At 45.5% G+C, this 14,615-nt stretch overlaps 1 protein-coding gene across 2 annotated transcripts in view; it reads left to right on the top strand.

Annotated features, from left to right (window-relative positions):
- ccdc102a (coiled-coil domain containing 102A) overlaps nucleotides 1-14,615 on the top strand; it is a 66,417-nt gene that overhangs the window by 32,540 nt on the left and 19,262 nt on the right. Inside the window, exons 5-7 of one of the 2 annotated variants that reach the window (XM_019867149.1) lie at nucleotides 864-972; nucleotides 6,406-6,522; nucleotides 10,294-10,503. In XM_019867149.1, the coding sequence (XP_019722708.1) occupies nucleotides 864-972; nucleotides 6,406-6,522; nucleotides 10,294-10,503 (436 nt within the window). The remainder of the gene's footprint in view (nucleotides 1-863; nucleotides 973-6,405; nucleotides 6,523-10,293; nucleotides 10,504-14,615) is intronic. The other variant, XM_019867976.1, reaches the window with a different exon arrangement.

Here is a 14,615-nt window from a genome sequence, read left to right as displayed (position 1 = left end):
CAGCTCATCCACAAATTGGACCACCTGGGGCTCAACACCTCCATGTGTAACTGGCTGCTGGACTTTTTGACAGAGAGACCACAGGCAGTACGTGTTGGCAGAAATACTAGCACCATCATGATGAATCTAGTTTGGCGAGCCTTCATTCTCGCCATGATCTTAGCTTTCAGGTCAGTTGCTGCCTCGCTCAGCATTTCATTCATTGGGGCTTGCCTCCCAATCTCTGGTTTAACATCCTCCTCCTCTGATCTGGCAGCCTGGGGCCCTTCACCCTGGAATCTGTGTTTGTGGATGTTGGAACACTGAGCTACTCGTTGTTTCGTGGTCAACCGTGACTGTGGGTTTCGAAGTAACCATTCAGCCCACATTCTCTGCATGTAAACCCTCTGACTAGGGTTGCTTGAGTAGTAGCATTCCAACCGAGCCATATTATCGGATCTCGCCCATCTCCGCTTTGTTCCAGTAGCCCATTTTTCATCAAGGTGCTCTGGTTCCCTGACGCAGACCTTGTTTGGCTGGGCAACATCTGAGCCGGCATGTCATTTGTTTTATTGTCTCTCATCATGTTATGAGGTAGGCATTAGTGTAAAGGGTCTTGCCCAAGGACCCACACCGCGGGAATCGAACCTCAGTCTACCGTACGCCAAACCCGGTGCCTTACCAACTGAGCTATCTAGCCGCTGTTAAATGTGTGTGTATGTGTGTAAAAACGGGTCACAAAAATTCAACATTATTATGAATTACACAGGATCATTTGAAATTTTGCGACAGATTCATGGAAGTTGTCACACCTGATTTGCTTTCGCGGGCCACATGACCACCTGTGATAATTTATTTGTCTTATATGTTTTTGTCATACACAGAGACAACCTTGCATTGAGTAAGAGCATTGAGAAGCTGGAGATAGAGCTCAGTCAGTGGAAACTTAAATATGAGGAGCTGAGCAAGAATAAACAGGAAGTCTTAAAACAGGTAAGGCACACGTTTTCATTGTTGGACTGGGAATTATATTGCTCCCAATCAAAGCTTTTACGTAATGTCCCAAAACACATTACCTTGATGTAGGAATGCACGATAACTGTTTTTTACCGATAGCTTCCTACTTCTCCTCACCGATACAATAACCAGAGGTGGGCATTCTATCAGTACTGACAGAAGGTCAGTCAATAAGTCACTGACGGACACCCGTTTTGCTGACGAATGACCTGAAACTTCCAAAAACTAATGGACTAAGCGCTGACGGAAGCTGTTTATTGTCCATTAATGCAATTGTCACTAACCAGGTCAGTACTGACATACCTTCTAAGACCATCACAAATGGATTCCTGGCCGGACCAGGGGAGTGGTATGCAAATATTGGGGGCATTGTTTTTTTTGTGTTTTACATATGTCAACAAAAAAGTCCGACTGGAGGACAAGGAACTCTGAGAGTGACCACGGGGCAACTACCGTCGTTTGCCCTCAGAGATCCTCTTCCGCCGATCAGAAAGCCAATCTTCCCTGTGTGTCCAGTCATTTCTTTAACTTTGTCCGAGTAAAAACTCGGACAATGCCTGTCTTACGCGTTTGCTCACTGGGCTTCGATTGGACCACGTCTACCCCACAGTAGGGAGGTCCGGCCTTCCTGTGTGGAGGTTGCATGTTCTCCGCGTGCCCGCCTGGGTTTTCTCCGGGAACTCCAGTTTCCTCCCACATTCCACAATCATGCGTGATAGGTTGGCTGAACACTTTAAATTGTTCCCAGGTGGGATTGTGAGCACGACCAGTTGTTAGTCTATGTGTGCACTGCGATTGGCGGGCAACCGATTCAGGTTGAAACCCCGCCAACTGGCCGACGCCACCTGCTATAGGCCCCAGCACGCAAGTGCGACCCTCTTGAGACTATGCAGATCAGATAATGGATGGATGGATTGATGGATGGATGGTATTGGAATTATCCAAGAGTAATTCAAAGCTACATTACTTTATTATCTTGGTGCTTGACTTACTTTACCAACTAAATTTTTAACAGGTAACTAGTAACTGTATTGGAATACATTTTTAAGTAACACTCCCAACCCTGTGTAACTCTACCACAGAAAGTACCAAAAACAGAGAAGAAGCTTGCTCATTGTAAACAAACTCAAACAGTGTCAGTCAGCAAAGGCAAAGTTATCAGAAAAGTAGGGAAAAACAGGGCCAGAGCATGTTGTACCCTGGATCACAAGCAAGATTTTAAAATTGTTGTCAGATTTTGAAAACCTGTGAGAGGTTCCATTATTCCTGGGGAAAAGTTTAATTCTAAAGTAGAACTTGGAAAAATGGCTAACTTGGCTAATTCAACCACAACAATTGGTACACACAAAAAAAAAAAAAAATCCATGCCTCAAAACTATAGTAATCTTTTTTTGGGGTCCATAAGGAGAACTCCAAATGTTTTTCTTTTGTCAAAAAAGTGACAGTTTGCCTTGTAATCTGGTGCGCCTTATGTAGAGATGTTGCGTTTTCAATTTCTCAGCTTTTACTCAAATTCCTTCCTTTTTACTTTAACTCATATCATCGCGAACAGACGTCCGTGTTCTCATCATACCTGGAACTACTTCCTGCTTCCATGTCTCATGGGAAATGTAGCTCGAATAGCCAAATGCTGCAGTCAGACTGAGTACAAGAAAAAAACCTTGCCCTACCATTCAGCGTTTCAGGAGGTCAAGCAGTGCACCATTACCACTGTGGGTACTGGAGAAAGGGCGCTGCTGACCTCGATGGGGAGAACACTTCAAATACTTCTTCAATTCCACCAACACACTTTCCTTATAGGGAGCAGAGTCTGGGGACTCTTAGGTGGGCCCTCCTATATCTGGGGTTGAAGTTACTGAGGAACTTCAAGCTCCTGGGTGACAAAGCCCCAGATGTGAATGAGGTCCGTCCGCAATTCCGAAAGGCTCTGGATATGGTGGGGCTCTTCTGGTGGGCACACCTCTGCAACATCACGTGGACATCAGGGACAGTGCTTCTGGATTGGCAGACTGGGGCGGTGGTCCGTCTTTTTCAGAGGGAGGACTGGAGGTTGTGTTCCACCGACAGAGTGATCATACTCCTCAGGCTCCCTGGTAAGATCTGTTTAGGGGTGATGGAGAGGATGGTCCGTCGGGAAGTCGAGCCTCAGATTCAGGAGGAGCAATGTGGTTTTCGTCCTGGCTGTGGAACAGTGGACCACCTCTACACCCTTAGCAAGGTCCTCGAGGGTACATGGGAACTCGCCCAACCAGTCGACATGTGCTTTGTAGACTTGGAGAAGGTGTTCGATTGTATCCCTCGGGGACTTCTGTGGGGAGTGTTTCGGGAGTAAGGGGTACCCAACCCCCTTATATTGGCTGTTCGTTACCACCGATTTCGCAGTTCGGTTATCTGTTGTCAGCATGAACTCTGATTTGTTTCCAATGAGGGTTGGACTCTGCCAAGGCTGCTCTTTTTCACAGATTCTGTTCAACTTTATGGACAGAATTTTTGTTCAGCCGAAGTGTTGAGAAGGTGGCATCTCTGCTTTTTGCAGATAATGTGGTACTGTTGGCTTCTTCAAGCCCCGATCTCCATGTCTCACTGGATTGGCTCGTAGCCAAGTGTGAAGCAGTTGGGATGAATAATGAGCACCTCAAATCCAAGATTAAGATTAAGAATCTTGGAGTCTTGTTCAGAAGTGAGGGCAGGATGGAGCAGGAGAACGACTGGTGGATCAGTGCAGCATCTGCTGTGATGCGAACTCTGCATCGATCTGTCGCAATGAAAAAGGATCTGAGCCACAATGCAAAGTTCTCCATTTACCCCTCAATCTCCACTCCTACCCCCACATATGGTTACGAGGTGTGACTTATGATTGAAAGAATGACAATAAGAATACAAGTGGCTGAAATGAGTTACCTCCACATGGTTACCAGGCTCCCCCTGAGAGAGAGGGTGAGAAGCTCGGCTATCAAGCAATGTCTGGGATCGCTCTAGGATCCCCCAGGAAGGGGTGGAAGAAGTGGCTGGGGAGTAGGGCAAAACTATTAGTTGCATTTGCAGTATACGTACTTGCGATTTGATAAAGCACAATATGTAATCGCAAAAGCTGCCGTTTAAATTGTCATTATTGAGAGCGGATCGGAGGGCGAGAGGAAGAGTGGATGGCGGGGCGGGGGTTCACGGAAGGCAAAGCTAATGCTGCCACGCGAGCATTCAGCCGTGCTAGCTTTCAGTGACATTTCCATCTCACGAGACATTGAGGCGAGTATCTAACACCTCATAAGGTAAAGAAAACTTCCCGTGTAAGGAAAAGAAATCCTCATCATGTACATGTGTTGTGTATTTTGTGATGTTTTGTTGCCATCGAATGTTGGAGCGGGTGTGTGAATAAGTGTGTGTCTGATGGCCGTCGAATGTGTGCCACCATTTTAAGGGTTGAATTCGGTGTATGTGTCTCCGAAGTTTAAGCACACAAACGGAGATGATCTTTTGCGTCCCATCGTATGTCAAAGCGGTTGTGGGAGGAAGTGTATGTCTGATGGCTGTCAATTGTGTGCCTGATAAAAGATGCCGGATTTTATGAAAGCTCGAACAACAGTGCAAGCAGACACATAAGCCCAAGTGTCCACAATCCATTCACAGATTGCGGAATAACTTGCCCGGTGCTGCCGTAGATGTCCATTTCTCTCCATTACCATGGCAACCAAGGACAACAGTAAAAGCCAACTTCTGGCGCTCCGTTGTGCGTATTGCTACCGTGCTGGTCCACTTCTTCTCTACAGTGTGGTTCACTGGGATGTCAAAAGTGAGCGGCACCTCGTCCATGTTGGTGTTGTAGTTGGGCTGGCAATCGTTTTGTTGGATTTCAAAATGCAAAGTATTATCCCTCATCACTTGCTGTAGCCCAAGCTAGGAACGTGAGGATTGGTTGAGAGAACAGTCAATAATGAAAACCAAGTGAGGCCGGCAGAGTGGCAGAATAAAGGATTAAAATCTCCAAGAAAGCGTCTTTATTTCATGTAATGCAGAACGTAACACTTTTCACTGCAGTAGGAGCGGAAGTTGAACTTAGAGACATTCAAGCCTCCGAGGAGTGAGGTTTAACAACGAACAAACTCAGCAGCGATAAAACAGAACTCCTCCTCATCTGTACCATATCCACCCCACACAAAGCCGACAGTTTCTTCCTCACTATCTCCACTTTGTCCCCCTCCCTTCATGTTAAGAGCCTGGGTGTCATCCTCGATAGCTCACTATCTTTCCACTCCCACATCAATAACATAATCTGGTCTACATATTTCCACCTACGTGATATCAATTGTCTCCATCTGTCTCTCACCCCTCACATTACTGCTATCCTTGTCCACAGTCTCGTCACCTCCCGTATTGATTATTGCAATTCATTTATTTTCGGTGCCCATCACAAATTCCTCCATAAACTTCAACTGGTCCAGAATTCTTCAGCCCGGATCAGCACTAGAACCCCCTCCTTTTATCACATCACCCCATCCTCCAACAGCTCCACTGGCTCCCTGTAAAACTTAGAATCAACTTCACAATCCTTCTCTATACATTTAAAGCCATCCATAAACCTTGCCCCCCCCCACCCCACTATCTGTTTGATCTTATTCAAATTTCCGTTCCCTCTCGTTCCCTCAGGTCCTCATCCTCCCTCCACCTCTGTGTACCCTCTGCCCGTCTCAGCAAGATGGGGTGTAGAGCTTTGAGTCGCTCTGCCCCCAAACTCTGAAACTCACTTCCACCTAACATCTGTAATATTGATTCTCGATCCACCTTCAAATCCCATCTCAAAACCCACCTATTCGAAATCCCATACTCCATTTAGATTCATCTCTTCTTTCATTATTTGTAGTTTTATCTGTGGTTTTATTGTTTTGTTCGTGATTGTAAAGTGTCCTTGAGTGTTTTGAAAGGTGCTTATAAATAAAAATTATTATTATTATTATTACCCATCAATAATCACAAGCTGGTCAAGGAACAAATTAGGTCAACTGTACTGAAGCTTTTAAAGGACTTTTTGTCAACTCAAAAAAACTTGACTCTCTTTTCTTTTTCTTGGCCCACACTGGGATGACCCAGAGGTTTTGGTGCTCCCTAATGTTGCCAATGGTGTCCCTTTTTGGGACGTTAGTCCAAACACCTTTGCCTGTCTGTTTGCCCTTGCACTCTGTCCCACAGGGGGACAGTCTTGGGGGTGATCCCAGGATGTGATCCCAGGATGTCCCTTTTGGGGTCATGCCAGTGTTAAACAGACAAATAATGTCATATGGTATGAGCGATAATTACATTTTTAAATGGTAATGTTGAACGAACCGAAATTTCATCTTGGTTTATCAGTTAACCGTTTCATTACTAATTGTAAAATTACACTTTTTCATTATTCGCCTCTTCCATTTACACCAGCTGAATCTGTTGAGGGAAATACATCAAGATGAACTTGGTCGCATATCTGAAGACCTGGAGGATGAACTGGGAGCTCGTACCAGTATGGACAAGAAACTAGCCGAATTACGAACTGAGGTAACAGCCGAAAAATCAAGACTTTTTTTTTTGTTTTGTTTGTTTTGATATTAATTGATGGACACTCACTGTTTGATGCACATTGTTTTAAGCCCCAGCTACTAAAATTATGAATATTCTTAGCTACTTCTTAAGAACTGAATACACCAAGCCAGTGGTCGGCAAACATGGCCGACTGTCAGCCAACTGACACATTGGCTGACAAAAGGTACGTCAGGCCAGTTAACGTGCCCGCGGACATACCGCAACAGCTCAGGCCGAAGACACACGACTGGCATCTTTTGCGTATACCTGAGAAGAATTACCCCTCCATTTCACCGGCGCCGGTAGTCAGTGTTCCTCATTCCAAAAAAAGGTAACAGGAATTTCTTTGATGGCGAAAGATCAAAAGCGTAAGCATAACCGCTTAATTTTCACTCTTGCTACCACAGACACAGGATGTTTGTTAAAGACAGTTGGCACTGGCATTGTCAGCCCTTGGTCATTTGCTTGTGTAAATCGAAACATTGTGGTTGAGGCACAATATGCTGCACCATTTGGGTGAAATCGTGGATACTCCAATGACTGACTCAAGAACCCTGCCCCACCTGTGTCGAGAGCTGGGAGTAAATGAAACTGACAGTTGTCACCCGGAATTTCCCTACGTCATTCCAAATGTTGAAAAAACTTGTAAATCCACCCCTCCAGAGGCAAAACACCAACTAACGCGATCATATCGTCGGGGAATGTTTGATGGCCACGCTGTGTTTCTTGGCAACCAATAGGTGAGCTAAAGCTTTTGCTCTGTCTAAAATTAAAACACAATTTCATTTAGTGTATAGCATGTGCTTGTCTTTGGTGTTGTTCTTCTTCTTTGAATCACCTAATAGCATATTAATTTTAGTAAAGTGCTCCAAAGATTGAAAAAAATATATATTTTGAATCTTTGTTATTGCACTGTGTACAATTACTGTAAACAAGCAGTTCACACATTTTGAAATCCTGTATAACAGCAGTGATAATTTTACAGTTTAACCCCAGCGAGTCCCATGGACTCGCTGATCAGAAAAGTATGAGTCCCATTATGCATTTAGAGTCCCAAATTTCGAATTCTGAAATGGTCTACTTATTCAATTGCATATGATAATAACACAAACAACAACATATACATACAATTATAAATAAATGCTGCAAAAATGAAAATAATTCAGTCGCAGGCCTGAGCATTTCGGAAATTCACGGGAACCGTTTTTTGGTTCCGTCGGATTACCCAATGGGAAACCACGGTAACTAATTTTGGGTTCCGTAAACGTTCATGGGAATCCATCTTTCTACTTTGTCTGATATTCATAATCAAGAATTCTGAAACTCAAAAGTATAATGGTATAAGGGTAAATGTTTGAAAACTGCATTAACAATGAACATTACATCAGCAGCTGTGTACTCCAGGTTTATTCAACAAAATAAATGGATCAAAATATGTTGTACTCATATGGCATCATGAATACAGCGAGCTGGGGTGTCAAAAATAATTTTTGTCGCTGGCCACATTGTAGTTCGGCGTAGGAAAAAAAAGTAGTGTGTTTCCGGTAACCCGACCAACCGAGTCTCGAAAAAAACTTTATGGTCGGCATTTTTTTTTCAAACAACCTTCAAATTTAACACACGTCATCATCATTAGTTCTACCAAGAGTTAACATTAGCATTACTACACCTTGTGACGAATGTTTTATTCCTAAAGTTACCATGCTACAACCAGTAAATTATAGGATAACTAAGACTGTTTCATAATATTTTTCATAGCGATTAGCGTATACTCTGTAGATCTAATGACCAACTTGCCTCGGAATGGTGCCTGCCTCGTATCTCGCTCTCGTGTTCTGTGCGTACGTCACAGGTGAGTTTAGTGATACGCCCTTCGGACGATTCATATGAAAAATCAGACTGGCATTCCCATTTCTTAAATGTCGTAATTAGTAGACCTTGGTGAGTTTTTTTCGCCGCCATCTCAAACTTTCATCCGCGCGATTCCTCAGTTTGCGGACTAAAATAGCAACCCGCATGCGCACATAAGGTTATCTGTTCCGTCCCCCCAACACTGAAAACAAAACAAAACGAAAGTAAATTAGAAGAAACACACTCACACACCACACCACAAACACACATACAGGCACAGTGAAATCGTGTTGATCATACAGGAGAAATTTGATCGCGTACAATCAAGTCGTGTGCGGTGACTTTTATGGTTAAACGATTTTTCGGTACCGTCAAAATGACACCACGGAAACGGCATGCTACCGGTACCGATGGTTACCGTGAAATCCTCAGGCCTGCGGCGTAGTTTTTTTTGTTTTGACTGAGGAATTTCCTTGCGTCCCAAAAACGCACATTATTTGGAACTGTGCGTCCCGCGGGAAAATTATGCGTCTAGGACGCAGGACGCAGAGGTAACGAGATGGCTGTAACAGAGTAATGTGAGTTAATATTTACAGACAAAAGCTTCAGGACCCTTTTGTAGCAGTTCTGAATGGGATTATTCACAATTAATTTTTGAAATCTCTACAATCTACTAGTTTTTAAAATAGCTAGAACTGAAGTTACAGTATGTTAAACTCACAACAGTATGCCATATGAAAGGACTAAAACCATACCTTGCAAGACTTGTTTTTTTTCTTGTTTATCATAATAACAAAGAAATAAAGTAGAAGTCACACTTTGTAATCTTGAGCATAATCTTTCATTGTTTGAGGTATTCCTTTAAAGGTCTCCACACCTCTTCAAATGCTTGCGCTTTACTCTTAATTACACTGCATAAGTTAACTTTTCCAGTGTGACACACATTGCCATTTATTTGAACTAGGACTGTATGGAAGACACGTCAATCCCCCTCCAACACAATGTAACTATTCTCTTGGCCTGCAGGAGGCCAAAGTAAATCGAAGTTTTGTACTTTCTTTTTCTGTTTCGTTCATGTTAGCGGCCTTGATGGCTGTTGCTCATCATTGCATGGGTGTGTGCATGCGTATGCACACGTGCATGGGTGTGCGCTCGTTCGTGCGTAAGCGTATGCGTGCACATGCAGTCACGGCTCGATCGTGGGAGGTTGTTTTACTTGAAAAGTAGATCGTCGGTCAAAAAAGGTTGGGCAACACTGATTTAATGCGTTCCATTAACCTGCCATGCATATTTTTGGAATGTGGGAGGAAACCGGAGTACCTGGAGAAACCCTACACAGGCATCGGGAGAACATGCAAACTCCTCTGTGAACTGTTAGGTGGACATTTTCCTGATGTCCATGTCCAAGAAAGCCGCACGAACAGGGATGTCAAGGGAGGAGAATCTGGGGTGTAACTGTGCTTTTTTTGAGGATGGACCGATTTGGGTGGGTACTACCTAGCACTGATTCACATGAAATCAAATGGGGCCATGTTTCAGTTTCGAAGCACGGCATTCTAAATTGTGACTGTGCGGAGTAGAAGAGTCCTCGATTTTACATGGTGTATTTGAACACAGCAGAGTCCCACACTAAAGTTATGACCTACGCAGGCCTTCACACACTCGAAAAATCAATTTCTGGGTCTGGAAGTGAGCAAGATTTGCCTGCCGCCAAGCCAAATAAATGCTCTTGATCAAGTAGATTGAAGCATGCTTTGGTTCAGCATGGCAGGGTGCGCCACCGGCCATATCGTCCATTTTTATCGGTGGTGGACCCCCTGCTATTCGTGGATGATGATAAGGACTTGATATGTTTGTTTTTTATAAAATAATAAGTAAAATCTATGTGGCTATCAGATGGAGAGGTTGCAGGTGGAGAATGCAGCCGAATGGGGTCGCAGAGAGCGCTTGGAGACAGAGAAACTGGCATTGGAGAGAGACAACAAGAAGCTGCGGGCTCAGACTGAAGACTTGGAAGAACAGATAGCTAAGAAACGCCACCAGGCTGCAACAGCAATCGACACAGACCTCAAGGCCATGCAGACAGAGTTGTTTGACAAAAGCAAGGTAAAAAAAAAAAAAGTCTGTTTACACATTTCTCTTTCAAGCGGATTTGATTTTGTGTTTTCCAATTTGCTTCCATCAACAAAAAAATTACAAATTATAAATTAATTGTACAGTGGTACCTCTATTTACGAAATCAACATGTTCATGAGGCTGCAGAACTAATAACAGATTATGTCTCCTTCTGCATGCACATTATCCCTCAAAAACGGTAAAAATATATGCAAACAATAAGCCGTATATTATGAAAGAAGTTATTGAATGCATAAGAAGGAAGAAAAGAGCCCATAGGCTCAGTGACACCGCTGGGCTGAAGTTGGCCCAGAAGGATCTCAACCGGCAACGAAGAGCAGCACGGTCTAAACACAAAGAGCGGGCAGAGCAAGCCCTGTCTAATTCAAACGCAAAGAGGTTGTGGGACTCAATTCGCACCATGACAAACATGGGCACTAGGAAGAAGCCCCTGTTGACTCACGATGAGAAAGTGAGGGCAAGAGAGCTAAATGATTTCTACATGCGTTTTGAAGTTGATACTTCCAAAGAGTGTACTGAATTGCTGTACAATCTGCAGTATGATTTTAATAACAGGGTGTTAATCGACTCAGCTAATGTTACCCAGGTTTTTAAATCACTGTGTGTAAACAAAGCCACAGGACCAGACAATAAGTCTGCTTATTTATTAAAAACTTTCGCTGAGGAACTAACACCGACCTGGCATCCTCTCTTCCAGCTGTATGTAGACAGAGAGGTGTTGCAGCTCTGGAAGAAATCGATTCTAATTCCGGTTCCTAAAAAACCCTGTCTACAGGATGACAACGATTATAGACCAGTGATCTTAACCTCCAATGTGACGAAAGGGTTAGAGAAGATCATTGTAGAGAAACTATGCAGGGAGGTGGAAACTACAATGGATCAGTTAGAGCTAAGATCGGTCCTAAAAAATCGAGCCCGACCCGAACCGGCCCGAGGGCATTTAAGCCCGACCCGGCCCAAGCCCGATCACTTCACTTGATTTGCAGGCCCGAGCCCGAAGCAAACCCGACGTTTCATATTTTATTTGTGAGGACTCAGGAGGAGGAGGGGTGATTTCTGATAACAAAGCCTGTCTTTTGGAACGAAATATAAGTTAAACAAGACTGTATAAACATTTACATCTTTTATATTTCTGTTTCTGAAGAGGTTACATTAACCGACAATTTTCTATCATTGACGGATTTTTTTTGAGAGTGGACGGGGAAAATTTAAAGCCGTCCGTCCTTTTGACGGGTTGAAAATTGGGCCGTAAACCACCGCACCAGTACGTCCTTAAGAATCTAGCGCGGCACTATAAGAGAGAGAAGCAGAGAGACAAAAAAGAATAATGATGGGTGGATCATAGCGACAGGAAGGAGTTATTTGAATTGTCATTACAAGACTTTAGTACAGTATGTGTTGTGATGAGGCGACTTCTGTTTTTTTTTTTGCGAACCACGGTCTCTCGTGGCCAAAACTACTGACGGCCTCGAAAAAAAAAAAAAGTCAGGGAGAGAGAAGCCTGACCCGAACCCGAAGCAATGATTGACATTTTAAGGCCCGACCCGACCCGAAATTCGGGTCGGGCTCGGGCGGCCCGATCTTACCTGTAGGATCAATATCAATTTGCCTACACTAAAAATTGTAGTACGAGTGATGCCGTGTCTACTATTCGGCACTTTCTTCTGAGGTATCTTGAGAGTAGGGTGGCATATGCCAGACTGCTATTTGTGGACTTTAGCTCAGCTGACCTGACAACATCCCTGGTCCTGAAAGACTGTGCTGAGGAGCTCACAGATGTCTTCACCGACATTTCAACACCTCACTGAGCCAGGCTATTGTCCCCACATGCCTCAAAACCACCATTATCCCGGTCCCGAAAAAGTTGTCCCCCTCCAGCTACAATGACTACCGCCCGGTCGCACTCACCCCCATTCTTATGACGTGCTTTGAGCGGTTAGTCATGCAGCACATTAAGTCTGCTCTCCCCCCCACCCTGGACCCTCACCAGTTCGCATATCGGCCTAATCGATCGACTGCATATGCCATCTCCATTGCCCTCCACTCAGCCCTCACCCACCTGGACTCACGTCAGAATGCTGTTCATCGACTTCAGCTCAGCATTCAACACCATCATCCTGCAGCGGCTCATCCACAAAACTGGACCACCTGGGGCGCAACACCTCCATGTGTAACTGGCTGCTGGAATTTTTGACGGGGAGGCCACAGGCAGTTCGGGTAGGCAGAAATACCTCCAGTACCATCATGATGAACACGGGGGCCCCCCAAGGATGTGTGCTGAGCCCACTCCTCTTCACTCTGCTGACCCACGACTGCACTCCCTCATCCTGTTCCAACCTCTTCATTAAGTTTGCAGATGACACAACTGTGGTGGGTCTCCTCAACAACAACGATGGGACGATCTACAGGAGTGAGGTGAACAGGCTGGCCTTGTGGTGCAAGGACAACAATCTCCACCTGAATGTGGAAAAAACGAAGGAGATTGTTTTGGACTTCAGAAGAACGCACACCCAGCATGCTCCACTGACCATCGACGGCGCCACAGTGGAGAGGGTGAGTAGCACCAAGTTCCTTGGTGTGCACATTTCTGAAGACCTGACCTGGAGCCTAAATACTACCTCACTGGCGAAAAAGGCCCACCAGCGCCTTTACTTCCTCCGCAAGCTTTCGAATATGGCGGCGCGGCTACCTGCAGCGGCTTCTCTCTCTCCCCCGGCAAATCAGTGTTCTTCGTGTTGTTTATGTTCCTTGTTTTCACTGAGTAGCGTACCAAGGCGCGCATACCCTCGCGAGTTTCTGCTCGCCATCGGCAGAGCTAAAAAAACGGACAATAATCCAACAAAGGCGAACAAACTGCTTAACTGCGATCTGCTGCGTGACTGCGGTCTGCTGCGGAGGCCTGCTCAATCACCGACCCCCACTCCTGCAACCAGCCCACGGTGGAAGCGCCACCGACGGAATCTCAGGAAGCAGAAGAGGGGGAAGCGCGGAGGTATCCGGGCTAGGCTAGCAGCTAGTCCTCATCGACCGGCGATCCCGACAATCACGCTGGCCAACGTACGCTCGCTGGACAACAAACTGGACTATATCCGCTTACTTCGGACATCTTCCAAAACCGTGAGTGACTGCTGCGTTTTTGTTTTCGTGGAGACATGGCTCAACGACAGTGTACCGGACTGGGCTATTCGGCTAGCTGGGCTAACGTGCTGCCGAGCAGACAGAGAGCTCGTCGAGGGGGGGAAGACTCGCGGCGGGGGAATCTGTGTTTACATCAACGATGCCTGGTGCCGTGACGCTGTTGTGGTTTGCAAGCGCTGCTCACCAACCTTGGAGTTTATGATCATCAAATGCCGGCCATTCTACCTGCCGAGGGAATTTAGTGCCATATTGCTGGTAGCAATATACATTCCCCCTGGCTCAACCAACAGCAGGAGTATGGCTCTGGCTGAACTCCATCAGTACATCAGTGAGCAGCAGACAGCCCACCCCGACATCTTTCTCATCTTGGCTGGAGACTTCAATCACGCAAACCCCAAGAGCGTGCTTCCACAACTACATGGCCACATCAACTTTCCCACAAGAGGCAAAAATATTCTGGATAACGTCTACACCACAGTCAGAGGATCCTACAAAGCCCTCCCCCTCCCCCACCTTGGTGCCTCAGACCACACCACTGTGATGCTAATGCCAGCATACAGGCCACTGGTGAAAGTCATCAAACCAGTGAGGAAGCAACTACGAGTGTGGCCTGAGGGTTCCACAGAAGCACTCCAAGACTGTTTCTTCACCACAGACTGGAGTGTATTCAAACACGCAACAACTGACCTCAACGAGTACGCGGAGACCGTCACGTCCTACATAAGGAAGTGTATGGATGATGTCACGGTCACCAGAACCATTACCATCGAAGCCAATCAGAAGCCATGGCTGACAGGTGAGGTCCGCAGGCTACTAAGGGCCAGGAACACCGCCTTCAGAGCTGGAAATGTGGTGGGCCTCAGGACTGCCAGGGCCAACCTGTCACGAGGCATCAGACTGGCCAAAAGACAATACTCAAGGAGGATTACAGACCAGTTCAAGGA

This window comes from Hippocampus comes, unplaced genomic scaffold, assembly GCF_001891065.2.
Source record: "Hippocampus comes isolate QL1 unplaced genomic scaffold, H_comes_QL1_v1.1 scaffold303, whole genome shotgun sequence".
NCBI classification, from domain to species: Eukaryota; Metazoa; Chordata; class Actinopteri; order Syngnathiformes; family Syngnathidae; genus Hippocampus; species Hippocampus comes.
The sequence above is the reverse complement of the archived record's forward strand: the minus strand, read 5'-3'. Positions and strand labels throughout refer to the sequence as shown.